This window comes from Scyliorhinus torazame, chromosome 9 (assembly GCF_047496885.1).
Source record: "Scyliorhinus torazame isolate Kashiwa2021f chromosome 9, sScyTor2.1, whole genome shotgun sequence".
Lineage (NCBI taxonomy): Eukaryota > Metazoa > Chordata > Chondrichthyes > Carcharhiniformes > Scyliorhinidae > Scyliorhinus > Scyliorhinus torazame.
The window spans coordinates 23220561-23233562 of NC_092715.1; the positions used below are offsets into that span (position 1 = coordinate 23220561).

General features: G+C 45.3%; 1 protein-coding gene across 1 annotated transcript in view; it reads left to right on the plus strand.

Moving 5' to 3' along the window:
• Positions 1–9764, plus strand: part of sh3bp2 (SH3-domain binding protein 2) — a 177705-nt gene extending 167941 nt beyond the window's left edge. Inside the window, exon 13 of the mRNA XM_072515691.1 lies at positions 6246–9764. Coding sequence (XP_072371792.1) covers positions 6246–6383 — 138 coding nt within the window. The 3' untranslated portion in view covers positions 6384–9764. The remainder of the gene's footprint in view (positions 1–6245) is intronic.
• The last annotated feature ends 3238 nt before the right edge of the window (positions 9765–13002 follow it).

Here is a 13002-nt window from a genome sequence, read left to right on the forward strand (position 1 = left end):
GAGTCAATCGATGGCTTTATTACGCAGACTTGTTCCCTAGCAGCACAGTTACAGAATGCGGCTGCTGGGAGAACCCGGGCTCTTATACTCCGCCTTACTGGGTGGAGCCAGTAGGCGGCTGATCAATCGGGACCCGGCATCTATCCACCAATAGCCTCTCGGCATCACAGGGGACAGTAATACCCCTAATGCATACCACCACATTCACCCCTTGTTAAAGAAGAACCCGGCGGGGGTAGTGGGCCGTATGGTGGTAGGGGTTTACAGAGTCGGTACCTGGGATGCCATTAACAGTGGCTATGCTCCGATCTCAAACTACTAGCACTATTTACAATGCCGTTTTTACTGGGCAACTGAATTATTTACAGAGGCATTTCTTGCTTTGTTATAAAGATTCGATGAGTCGAATGGGTGCCCTGGTCATCCTCCCCGATCGTCTCAGCCCCGGTGGTGATGCAGGCGCTGGCTCAGGCACCGTCGTCTCTGGGAGCGTAGCGATGTCTCTACCTGCTTCACTACCCCTAGGCGGGCCGGGGGAAGGACTGATCCACCCGGGAAGGGAGCGGCTGTGGGGTGCGCCGGCGGGAGGGAGGGTGTGATTGGTGTTGGGGTGTGTGGGGAGCTCCGGCGGGCGCCAGGTCCCGCAGGGAGACCGTGTCCTGTCGGCCGTCGGGGTATGCCACGTAGGCGTATTGAGGGTTCATGTGGAGGAGATGAACCCTCTCGACCAACGGGTCCGATTTGTGCACCCGCACATGTTTTCGGAGCAGGATGGGTCCCGGGACTGCCAGCCAGGTCGGGAGTGACGTTCCGGAGGAGGACTTCCAAGGGAAGACAAGGAGGCGTTCGTGAGGTGTTTGATTTATTGTGGTACAAAGCAGCGACCGGATGGAGTGGAGGGTGTCTGGGAGGACTTCCTGCCAGCGGGAGACGGGGAGATTTCTGGACCGTAGGGCCAGTAGGACGGTCTTCCAGACCGGTCCGTTCTCCCTCTCTACCTGTCCATTACCCCTGGAGTTGTAACTGGTCATCCTGCTCGAGGCAATGCCTTTGCTGAGCAGGAATTGACGCAGTTCGTCGCTCTTGAAGGAGGACCCCCTATCGCTATGTATGTAGGCGGGGAAACCGAACAGTGTAAAGATGGTGCAGAGGGCTTTAATGACCGTGGCCACGGTCATGTCGGGGCAGGGGATGGCGAATGGGAAACGGGAGTACTCGTCAACCACGTTCAGGAAGTACGTGTTGCGATCGGTGGAGGTGATGGGGCCTTTGAAGTCCAAACTGAGGCGCTCAAAGGGACGGGAAGGCTTTATCAGGTGCGCTTTATCTGGCCTGTAGAAGTGCGGTTTGCACTCTGCGCAGATTTGGCAGTTTGTGGTAATACCAGTTATTGCAGTACCTGAGCGGTGGATGACCATTGGCTAGACCTAGGAGTCTACCATTGGCTAACATACATAGCTCCGCCCTGAGAGGCGGGGTATAAGAACCGATGCCGTCCCAGCAGCCTTCACTTTCTGTATCGAAGCTGCTGGGTACAGTTCTAGCTGATTAAAGCCTCTTAGTTATGACTCACCTTGTCTCGAGAGTAATTGATTGTGCATCACAGTTCCTGGTGGCTGTTCTGACCTCCTCGATGGGGTAGGGCAGGTTGCTAGTTTTCACGAAGTGATAGAACCGAGTGACCCCTGGGTGGCAGAGGTCCTCGTGGAGGGCTCGGAGGCGGTCCACTTGTGCGTTGGCACATGTGCCGCGGGAGAGGGCATCGGACAGCTCGTTCAGCTTTCCGGGACAATACAAGATCTCATAGTTATAGGTGGAGAGTTCGATTCTCCACCGCAAGATCTTGTCGTTCTTGATCTTGCCCCGCTGTGCATTATCGAACAGGAAGGCAACCGGTGAAATAGGAAGGGTGTAGTAACATTGTTGGGACTTTACTACAGGCCTCCCAAAAACAAGCGTGAAGTAGAGGTACAAATATGTAGATAGATTATAGAAAAATGTAGGAGCAAATGGGAGATTTTAACCTCCCCAACATTGAATGGGACTCGTAGTGTTGGAGACGCAGATGGAGCAGAATTTGTAAGGAGCATCCAGGAGAGTTTTTTAGAGCAGTATGTAAATAGTCCAACTCGGGAAGGGGCCATACTAGACCTGGTATTGGGGAATGATCCCGGCCAGGTGGTTGAAGTTTCAGTCGGTGATTACTTTGGGAATAGCGATCACAATTCCGTAAGTTTTAGAATACGCATGGACAAAGGCGAGAGTGGTCCTAAAGGAAGAGCGCTAAATTGGGGAAAGGCCAAGTATAACAAAATTCGGCAGGAGCTAGGGAATGTGGATTGGGAACAGCTGTTTAAGGGTAAATCCACATTTGAAATGTGGGAGTCTTTTGAGGAAAGGTTGATTAGAGTGCAGGACAGACATGTCCCTGTGAAAATGAGGGATAGAAATGGCAAGATTAGGGAACCATGGATGACGGGTGGAATTGTGAGACTAGCTAAGATGAAATAGGAAGCGTACATAAGATCTAGGCGACTTAAAACTGATGAAGCTTTGGAGGAATAACGGGAAAGTAGGACAAATCTCAAACGCGCAATAAAGAGGGCTAAAAGGGGTCATGAAATATCTTTGACTAACAGGGTTAAGGAAAGTCCCAAAGCCTTTTATTCGTATATAAGGAGCAAAAGAGTAACTAGAGAAAGGATTGGCTCACTCAAAGACAAAAGAGGGAATTTATGCGTGGAGTCAGAGGAAATGGGTGAGATTCTTAATGAGTACTCTGCATCGGTATTCACCAAGGAGAGGGACATGACGGATGTTGAGGCTAGGGATGGATGTTTAAATACTCTAGGTCAAGTTAGCATAAGGAAGGGGGAAGTTTTGGGTATTCTAAAAGGCATCAAGGTGAACAAGTCCCCAGGTCCGGATAGGATCTATCCCAGGTTACTGAGGGAAGCGAGGGACAAAATAGCTGGGGCCTTAACAGATATCTTTGCAGCATCCTTGAGCACGGGTGAGGTCCCGGAGGACTGGAGAATTGCTAATGTTGTCCTTTTGTTTAAGAAGGGTAGCAGGGATAATCCAGGGAATTATAGACCTGTGAGCTTGACGTCAGTGGTAGGCAAACTGTTGGAGAAGATACTGAGGGATAGGATCTATTCACATTTGGAAGAAAATAGACTTATCAGTGATAGGCAGCATGGTTTTGTGCAGGGAAGGTCATGTCTTACAAACCTAATAGAATTCTTTGAGGAAGTGACAAAGTTAATTGATGAGGGAAGGCCTGTAGATGCCATATACATGGACTTCAGTAAGGCGTTTGATAAAGTTTCCTATGGCAGGTTGATGGAAAAAGTGAAGTCGTATGGGGTTCAGGGTGTACTAGCTAGATGGATAAAGAACTGGCTGGGCGACAGGAGACAGAGAATAGTGGTGGAAGGGAGTGTCTCAAAATGCAGAAAGGTGACTAGTGGTGTTCCACAGGGATCCGTGCTCGGACCACTGTTGTTTGTGATATACATAAATGATCTGAACGAAGGTATAGATGGTCTGATTAGCAAGTTTTCAGATGATACTAAGATTGGTGGAGTTGCAGATAGCGAGGAGGACTGTCAGAGAATACAGCAAAATATAGATAAATTGGAGAGTTGGGCAGAGAAATGGAAAATGGAGTTCAATCCAGGCAAATGCGAGGTGATGCATTTTGGAAGATCAAATTCAAGAGCGGACTATATGGTCAATGGAAGAGTCCTGGGAAAAATTAATGTACAGAGAGATCTGGGAGTTCAGGTCCATTGTACCCTGAAGGTGGCAACGCAGGTCGATAGAGTGGTCAAGAAGGCATACAGCATGCTTGCCTTCATCGGACGAGGTATTGAGTACAAGAGATGGCAGGTCATGTTACGGTTGTATAGAACTTTGGTTAGGCCACATTTGGTATACTGCGTGCAGTTCTGGTCGTCACATTACCAGAAGGATGTGGATGCTTTAGAGAGGGTGCAGAGGAGGTTCACCAGGATGTTGCCTGGTATGGAGGGTGCTAGCTATGAAGAAAGGTTGAGTAGATTAGGATTGTTTTCATTGGAAAGACGGAGGTTGAGCAGGGACCTGATTGAGGTCTACAAAATTATGAGAGTTATGGACAGGGTGGATAGCAATAAGCTTTTTCCAAGAGTGGGGGTGTCAATTACAAGGGGTCACGATTTCAAGGTGAGAGGGGGAAAGTTTAAGGGAGATGTGCATGGAAATTCTTTTACGCAGAGGGTGGTGGGTGCCTGGAACGCTTTGCCAGCGGAGGTAGTAGAGGCGGGCACGATAGCATCATTTAAGATGCATCTAGATAGATATATGAACGGGCGGGGAACAGAGGGAAGTAGATCCCTGGAAAATAGAAGACAGGTTTAGATAAAGGATCTGGATCGGCGCAGGCTGGGAGGGCCGAAGGGCCTGTTCCTGTGCTGTAATTTTCTTTGTTCTTTGTACCACTGATGTTAAACTTACTGACTGGTAGTTACCAGGAGCATCCTTACACCATTCCTTGAATAAGGCTTGAACGTGTGCCACATTCCAGTCCTCTAGCATCTCTCCCATATCAAGGAAGATTGGAAGATTATGGGAAGCCCTTCCGCTATCTCCACCCCCACTTGCCTTTGTAACCTGGGATGCAAGCCACCCAAACCAGATGAATGTGCCATTCTGGCCTTTCCAGTACATCCTGCCTAACAGTTTTCGCCAATCCATTCCCAACCCTGCTTCTAACAATGTTTTGTCAGGATTCTCTTTGTAAAAAAAAAAAAATCAATATAATGTATTCATTAAGTATTCTAGCCTTGCCCATTTCCTTTGAGCATATATCACCTTCTTTGTCACTAACAGGCTCCACCCTGTCTCTTACTATCTGCCTACTATTTAGATAGTGGGAGAAATATTAAGGTTCACTGTCATTTTATTCTCATTGCCAGTCTTAGTTTCCTCTTCACTTCTCAACCTATTGGCCCAACTTGCCGGTGAGATCCTCCAGTCCCGCTGAAAGCGACCCCTTACTGTGGGTTCCCAAGCGGAGCAGCCGTGTGCAACACAAATGACTATTGACTTCAGTGGAACCGGAAGACCCTGCCAGCAGCCAATGGTGAGCCACCTCTGCTACTGGAAACCCCACCACCGGGGCGAGGGGTTGGACAAATCTTGGCCATTGTATTTGGCCTGGTTTTCACTTGAAGAATTCAACGAGCATGTTTTGTCATGCATCCTTTTTTTTTTGTTTCATCTGCTATCTCCACCCCCATCTCACTTGTCATCCAAGGATCCGCTGGCTTTGGAACCCTTACCTTTTCCTCTTGTTGGAATGTACCTGAAACATCTGTAAACTTGCTGTAAACTTCTATGATTCAATCTCTTCCATTAAGCTCATTTAAATAATTGAGATTGTGGCCCAGTGCAAAAGCTGAATAATTATAGTCTGCCATCAATTTAATCCACATTTAAAACTCAGCACTCCTATTCACTCTCATTCATGACTTGTATTCAGTGATTTAAGGCAAAGCCATCCTAATAGTATCTCTCCCTAACAGCACTGCGGGTGTACCTACACCACGTGCACTGCAGCGGTTCAAGAAGGTGGCTCACCACCACCTTCTCGAGGGGCAATTAGGGATGGGTAATAAATGCTGGCTTAGCCATCGATGTCCGCATCCCATGAAAGAGAAAAATAAAATCATGGAGTTGCACTTGAATTCAATGTTAATTATTTATTTAAATTTTACAGTGATGTGTTGGGTAAGCTGGGTCTGCGAGGACGGCGTTTACTGTAGCAGAGAGAGAGACAGGCTTCCAACACTTGAGGAAATGCAACTCTATTTTATTAAACTCTTAACTACTAAACATGCTTGAACTGTGGGTTGACACTATGCTGAGTTGACTGGAGACCTGAGGCTAACCTGACCAGACTATCTTACCACCACATGGTGGATGTTCTAGTTGCTGATCACGGGCTCTGACTGTCTCAGAGGCTGCATCCCAAGAGAGCGGGAAAACTCGTGCCCCCTGGTTATATAGTGGTCGTGTCCTGTCTGGTGATTGGCTGCTGTGTTCTGTATGTTCATTGGTCATCCTTTGTGTCACTCACTGTCTGTCTGTGCACCATCATATACTTGTGTGTATATTATGACATACAGTATTTGTATTCTTGATTATAGTCAGAAGGGAAAAAATTATTGTTCTAAATGACATTTTTGTTTTTCCTGTAGGAAGCCAAGTTCTTTCTAGAAGCTGAGATAAAGTTCACATGCCTTGCAAGCATGGTCGAGTTTTACTATAAGCACGCACTCCCAACCCATGACCGTCTACATCTTAGGGTACCGTATGGCTGTAAGAACCCACTTTGACGTTAACCCATTCCTGTGCTGCCTCTTTGGACTTGAAACAAACTGAAATGGCCAGCAAGACAATTTGAAAAGATAAACTGCACACTCAAAATGAAGATGATTGCAGCAATACTGTTTTAGAAGAAGGCAGAAACAGTGAAGAAACAGAAGTGGAGTAGATTGCATGAATCGTTATACCAGGAGAACCAGAAAAGATGTGAAATCTCACTTTAACAAAGCAAAACAGCTGTAATATTTTTCACTCTCATTTCTGTGTCACACGGAAAAGATACTGGTCTGAACTGTGACGTTTCCTTACTTTTCCTGGCTGTGAAGCACTTTCTGCTCAGCATCCTGACCACTCAACCAAGATAGAGGGAACTGCAACGGGAATCATGCGTGCCACCTGGGCTCTTTAACACTGGGCTTGAGGTGGATGTTGGCAGCACATATAGTATTAAATACAGTTTAATTTAGTTTTTGAGCATCGGTCTACTGTATAGAATAGTAATCCTGTATTAGGTCTCCTTAAACATTACTTTGACGTCATTAGGATTGTCATGGTCAATAAATAGAATTTCAGGATGGAGGGAAAAGGTTTTGAGGATCTTCAAACATTCTTTAGTTTTCACATTGTTAAATGACTAGAAATTGGGCTCCAGCACCATCACCAGGTCTCCACAGATTCACTGTGATATTTTAGTACATTTTTGTTTGCTTTCCTTCTGAAATTCTTGAATACAAACAAATGGCAGCACAGAAGCAAATAATTCAGCCCAACTAGTCTGCGCCTCCTTTTCCATCTACCTCATCTAAGCTTTTCAGCTTACATTCCTATTAGTTTTTCTCAAATATACTCCTCCATAAGGACATAAGGAATAGGAGCAAGAGCAGGCCATTTTGTCCCTTGAACCTGCTCTGCCATTAAATAAGATCACAGCTGATCTATTTGTGGTCCTTGTTTGCCTGCCTACCTCAAAAACCCTTGAATCCCTTGTCTATAAGAAAACTGTCCAACTCAGCCTTGAATATATTCAACCACCCGGCCCCCCACTGCCATGGGGAATAGAGAATTCCAAACATTAATGACCCGCAGAGAAGAAATTTCTCCTAATCTCCATCTTAAATGGGAGACACAAAGGGATGTATCCTTTCAACTTCCACCCTGTCAAGTCCCCTCTGAGTCTTGTATGTATAGGCCAACCTAATCAACCATTCTTCATAAGACAATCCCTTTATCCCAGGAATCAATCTACTGAACCTTTTCTGTCTCCAATGTAAGATTATCACACCCAATAAAGACACCAAAGCTGTATGTGGTACATTAGCTGTGGTCTCATCAATGTCTTTTAGCACTGTACCAAGATTTTCCAACTTTTAAAATTTATTCCCTTTGTAATCAAGTCAAATATTCTTTTGAAAGCATCAGAGCTACTTGCCTCAACCATTTTCTGTTGTGGCAGGATCTAAATTCAAACCACCCTCTGAGTAAAGAAATTTCTCCTTGTTTTCGTATTAGATTTATTAGTAATTATATTGTACTCATGGCCTCTAGTTTTAGATTTGGCCATAAGTAGAAACATTCATTCCATATACTGAAGAAATATGTGCCCATATGCAGCCAGATCTGGACAATATTCAGGCGTTGGCTGATAAGCGACAAGTTAGATTTGCACCAGTCAAATGCAAGGCCATGGCCATCTCCAACAGTAAAGTAACCAATCATCTCCCCATGATATGACATTACCGATGCTGAATCCCCCACTATTAACATCCTGGGGATTTCCATTGACCGGGAACTGGACTGGACCAGCCATTTAAATACTGTGGCTACAAGATCAGGTCAGCGGATGGGAATTCTAAGTGTGATGGAATACTCTCCACTTGACTGGATGAGTGCAGCAGTTGCGGTTCCAACAACGCACAAGAAGCTCCACACCATCCTGAATAAAGCAGCCCACTTGATTGGCATCCCATCCATCTCCTTCAACGTCCACTCACTCCACCACCGATGATAGATGTGAATAACATCTATAAGATGCATTGCAGCTCCTTTGACAGCACCTTCCAAACCCGCGACCTATAAAGGCAGCAGATGCATGGGAACGCCACCATCTGCACGTTCTCCTCCAAGCTACACACTATCCTGATTTGGAACTATATCGCTGTTCCTGGGCTGTCGCTATGCTCCCTAGATTCTCCCATGAGGGAAATATGCTCTCAGCATCTACCCAGTCAAGCTCGCTCAGAACCTTATATGCTTAAATAACCATCACCTCTCATTCTTCTAACTCCAATGAGTTCAATCTTTTATCCAGAGACCATGGCTAATCTGCAGCGCTAATTCCATATACTGATTTTGTGCATATCCCTTAATACTTATGGTTAACAAAAGTGTATCAATCTCAGTTTAAATTTTATAATTGAACTAGCATCAAATACCATTTGTAGAAAAGAGTTCTGAACTTTTACCGTCTTTTGTGTGTAAAAGTGTTCCCTAATTTCACTCCTGAAAGATCTGGCTCTAAATTTTATATCCTGTTACTTAATACTTGTCTACCCAAACATTTGAAATTGTTTCCTTCCATCTACCCTGTCTGATCCCCTTAATATAATTTTGGGGAATCGGATTTATGGAATTGGTATTGAACTGATGGATAAACAATGGTGGTGGTAGAGGAGGAGTCTAGGGGAAAGATTAGTCTTGAATTCTTTAATGATGCAATGTTTTTAATGACGTTAAAGTTGTTCCATTTTACTCATTCACACAGTGTTCAAATTTCTGAAAACAAATTTATTGTAAGAATAGATATATATTGTTTAAATGGTTGTTCAAATTTACACACACCTAATGAAAGTATCAGCCTCCTTATTATTGCACAGTCATAATCAATTCAGGAGCATTCTGCAGAGATCATAATAGCACAATTGAACAGTGAATAGGTTTGATTTGCTGGTCATTGGCATTGCCTGTGGATAGCAATACTTCAGAATACCTTATGTCAGACCTATAATTAAAAACAGAAAGCATTGCAAATAGACAGCAGGTCAGCTTGCAATTCAAAAAGAGAAAAGACTGGGTGCAATTCTCCCAAAAGGGAACAATGTCCCCAGTGAGCGCGTTTAGCCGCGTGTTTCCCAGCGCTCACAGTGCCGAGAAACACATGGCTATTCAACACGACTTGCGTCGAATAAGGGGCCTGAACAGTGAACGCATGGTCGAGGCCGCACGTAGCCCTGTTTTGTACAGTGGTGAGCTCCGCTGGCTGCAACTCCCCATTGTAGAGAAAGATCAGGACACCATTTTAAAATGGTGTCCCGATCAGAAAGGCCCCCAAAACAAGCCTCAACCTTCATCTAACCCCCAGCCCAAATATACTACTGGAGGGTCTCTCTTTCCCCCCCCCCCCCCCCCCCCCCCCCCCCCCCCCACACACACACACACACACACCGGGCAACTTCCGGCCCGATCGTGCGCGTGCAACAAATGCCAGCAAGGCATGCCAATCTGACAGTGCCCATGCTAGCTGTCAGTGCCAAGGTGTCAGGCTACCCAGATGGCACCAGAAGTGCCAGCACACCACCCTGCCCAAAGGGCATGCAGCTGGAGCCTTCGAACACCTGGGAGACCCCTACGAATGTCGTTCAATCCGGTCCCCGTTTGTGGGGACTAGTGCTTTACAGCGCTCGCCCGCGATCTCTGAGACGAAGGAGTTGAATCCCAAAGCCTCAGGTACCTCGGGAATCTGCACATTAGAGTAAGGCTTACTGCCTGACCCTAACCCTAGCCATTGTGCACAGGATTCACATTGCAATGTCTCACGAGATTGCGTTTGATCTCATGAGGCGTGGCGAGCCTGGCAGATCCCGGGAGCAGCGGGCTGTTTTTCAGGCACAGCGTGGCCGTTGGATCATGCCCAGGCTCTTCTTTCAAGTCACAGCTGTGACACAGATCTAATGAAGGGCCTAAAGCTGTGATGCTAGCCCATCTCTATCCTTTGTGGATGCTGATGAACATGTTGCTTATTTTCATGAATGTATGTGTTTAGTTGATACTTCCTGTCCATAGTTTCCCGTTTTAACAATATCAGAGCAATTGAGGAGGCTGAAGAAAGGGAATAGGATGTGTTGGATTGGATTTGTTTATTGTCACGTGTACCGAGGTACAGTGAAAAGTATTTTTCTACGAGCAGCTGAACAGATCATTAAGTACATGGGAAGAAAAGAAAATACATAATAGGGCAACACAAGGTATACAATGTAACTAGATAAGCACTGGCATCGGATGAAGCATACAGGGTGTAGTGTTAATGAGGTCAGTCCATAAGAGGGTCATTTACGAGTCTGGTGACAGTGGGGAAGAAGCTGTTTTTGAGTCTGTTCGTGCGTGTTCTCAGACTTCTGTATCTCCTGCCCGATGGAAGAAGTTGGAAGAGTGAGTAAGCCGGGTGGGGGGCGTCTTTGATTATGCTGCCCGCTTTCCCCAGGCAGCGGGAGGTGTAGATGGAGTCAATGGATGGGAGGCAGGTTCGTGTGATGGACTGGGCCGTGTTCGCGACTCTCTGAAGTTTCTTATGGTCTTGGGCCGAGCAGTTGCCATACCAGGTTGTGATGCAGCCAGATAGGATGCTTTCTATGGTGTATTGGGCATTTCTTTTGAAAAGTTTTTGACATGTATCACAATACTGGGTTTCTGTAGTATTAAAAGTTTTACCTACATTACATTTATTTTAAAATGAACTACATTATGGATTGATTTATATGTGAATAACTTCCATTTCTACATGTTAAAAATTATTTAGAAAATGTACATAGGACATTTTTATATGAGTAAACTATTTTTGAGATCAGTTTGTCATTTCATCATTTCCAGTTGCCAATGATTTGTGTTTTTTTGGTTAATGTGCAATTACTTTCCTCTCTTTGAATTTATGCGAATCTATTTTCATTGCAAAGAGTATCACTCAGCTTATCCTATCATAGAATTTACAGTGCAGAAGGAGGCCATTCGGCCCATCGAGTCTGCACCGGCTCTTGGAAAGAGCACCCTACCCAAGGTCAACACCTCCACCCTATCCCCATAACCCAGTAACCCCACCCAACACAAAGGGCAATTTTGTACACTATGGGCAATTTTAGCATGGCCAATCCACCTAACCCGCACATCTTTGGACTGTGGGTGGAAACCGGAGCACCCGGAGGAAACTCACGCACACACTGGGAGAATATACAGACTCCGCACAGACAGTGACCCAAGCCGGGAATCAAACCTGGGACCCTGGAGCGGTGAAGCAATTGTGCTATCTACAATGCTGCCGTGCTGCCCTATCATCATCCAACATTACACTGCCAGTCGGTAAGTAATCAAGAGCTGGAGCCCCGGGTTACTTTTTCCTCCCTTATCCAGGACCCTCCCTTATCCAGGACCCTATCACTGCTGAGCACAAGCTACGGTTTGACCTGAGACCTTGTTGATTTGCATGGCTTGAATACTGAACGCCCTAGCCAGTAGGAGAGCCTTTCCTTTTTAACAAGTGCCAAGAGCATCCATCATGTGAAACTATCTTCCTGAAACTGTTGTGCTGGAAATAATGGGTTTATGCCATCATAAGTAGAGTAGGAATTATAAGCAAGCTTTGGAATTGCTCCTTTTGTGTTCATTTTCTTAATACAGAAAAAGGGGATGGTTGTTACCACTGCACTGTTAGACCCTGTCTTTAATGCATTTTTGCCCTCATGAGCCGAGTCTTAACAAAACAGGGTTCAAGCCATTGTTTTAAGTGGCATTAAGAGTTTTGGAAAACAAAAATCTTTGCATTGCCTCACAGTTTGCTGCTGGGTCAGACCCTCTCTTGCAGCCAGATACAATCTTTCTGTTAGAACAGCAGAATATTGCCATTGGAGAATTTAATTAATGGGCTTCCTGCCAACACTGGAAAATGCAGTGAATAAAAACAGGAAAAAGAGAACGGAGCCAGCATTTGAGAAAGGTTAAAGTTTGGGTGAGACCATTCATCAGAACGCACCAAAATGTTGATGTGCCTTTTCAGATATTGACTGACTTAATGGCAAATGATTCTATTTTTACTTTTGTATCCAGCATTTTATAACTTCTCGTATTTTTTCACGTTCAAATTGCAGTGTGCTGTGTTAGTAATGCTTGCGTCAATATTTTTGGATAAGGTTCTTGTCCCGAAATGAAAATGAACATGAAAATCGCTTAGTGTCACAAGTAGGCTTCAAATGAAGTTACTGTGAAAAGCCCCTAGTCGCCACATTCCGGCACCTGTTCGGGGAGGCTGGTACGGGAATTGAACCGTGCTGCTGGCCTGCCTTGGTCGTCTTTCAAAGCCAGCGATTTAGCCCTGTGCTAAACTAGCCCCAAGTATTTTAACCAGTATTTTAACAGGGGTGTAAATCTACAGCTTAACATCTTTTCTTTAAAATAGAAGAAAGCAGACTGTTCCATAACTGATGTCAGTGGCTGTGTGAGCATGTCTATTCTTTCGCAAGTGGAAGGGCTATGAATGCAAATGTCTTCTATTCGTCAGAAAGTTGAGACGAACTTGGCACTGGAAAATCAAACCCAGAAGAATGCACAAAAAGGCTGAACAGAATGATTACAATCATGTAAATGTAA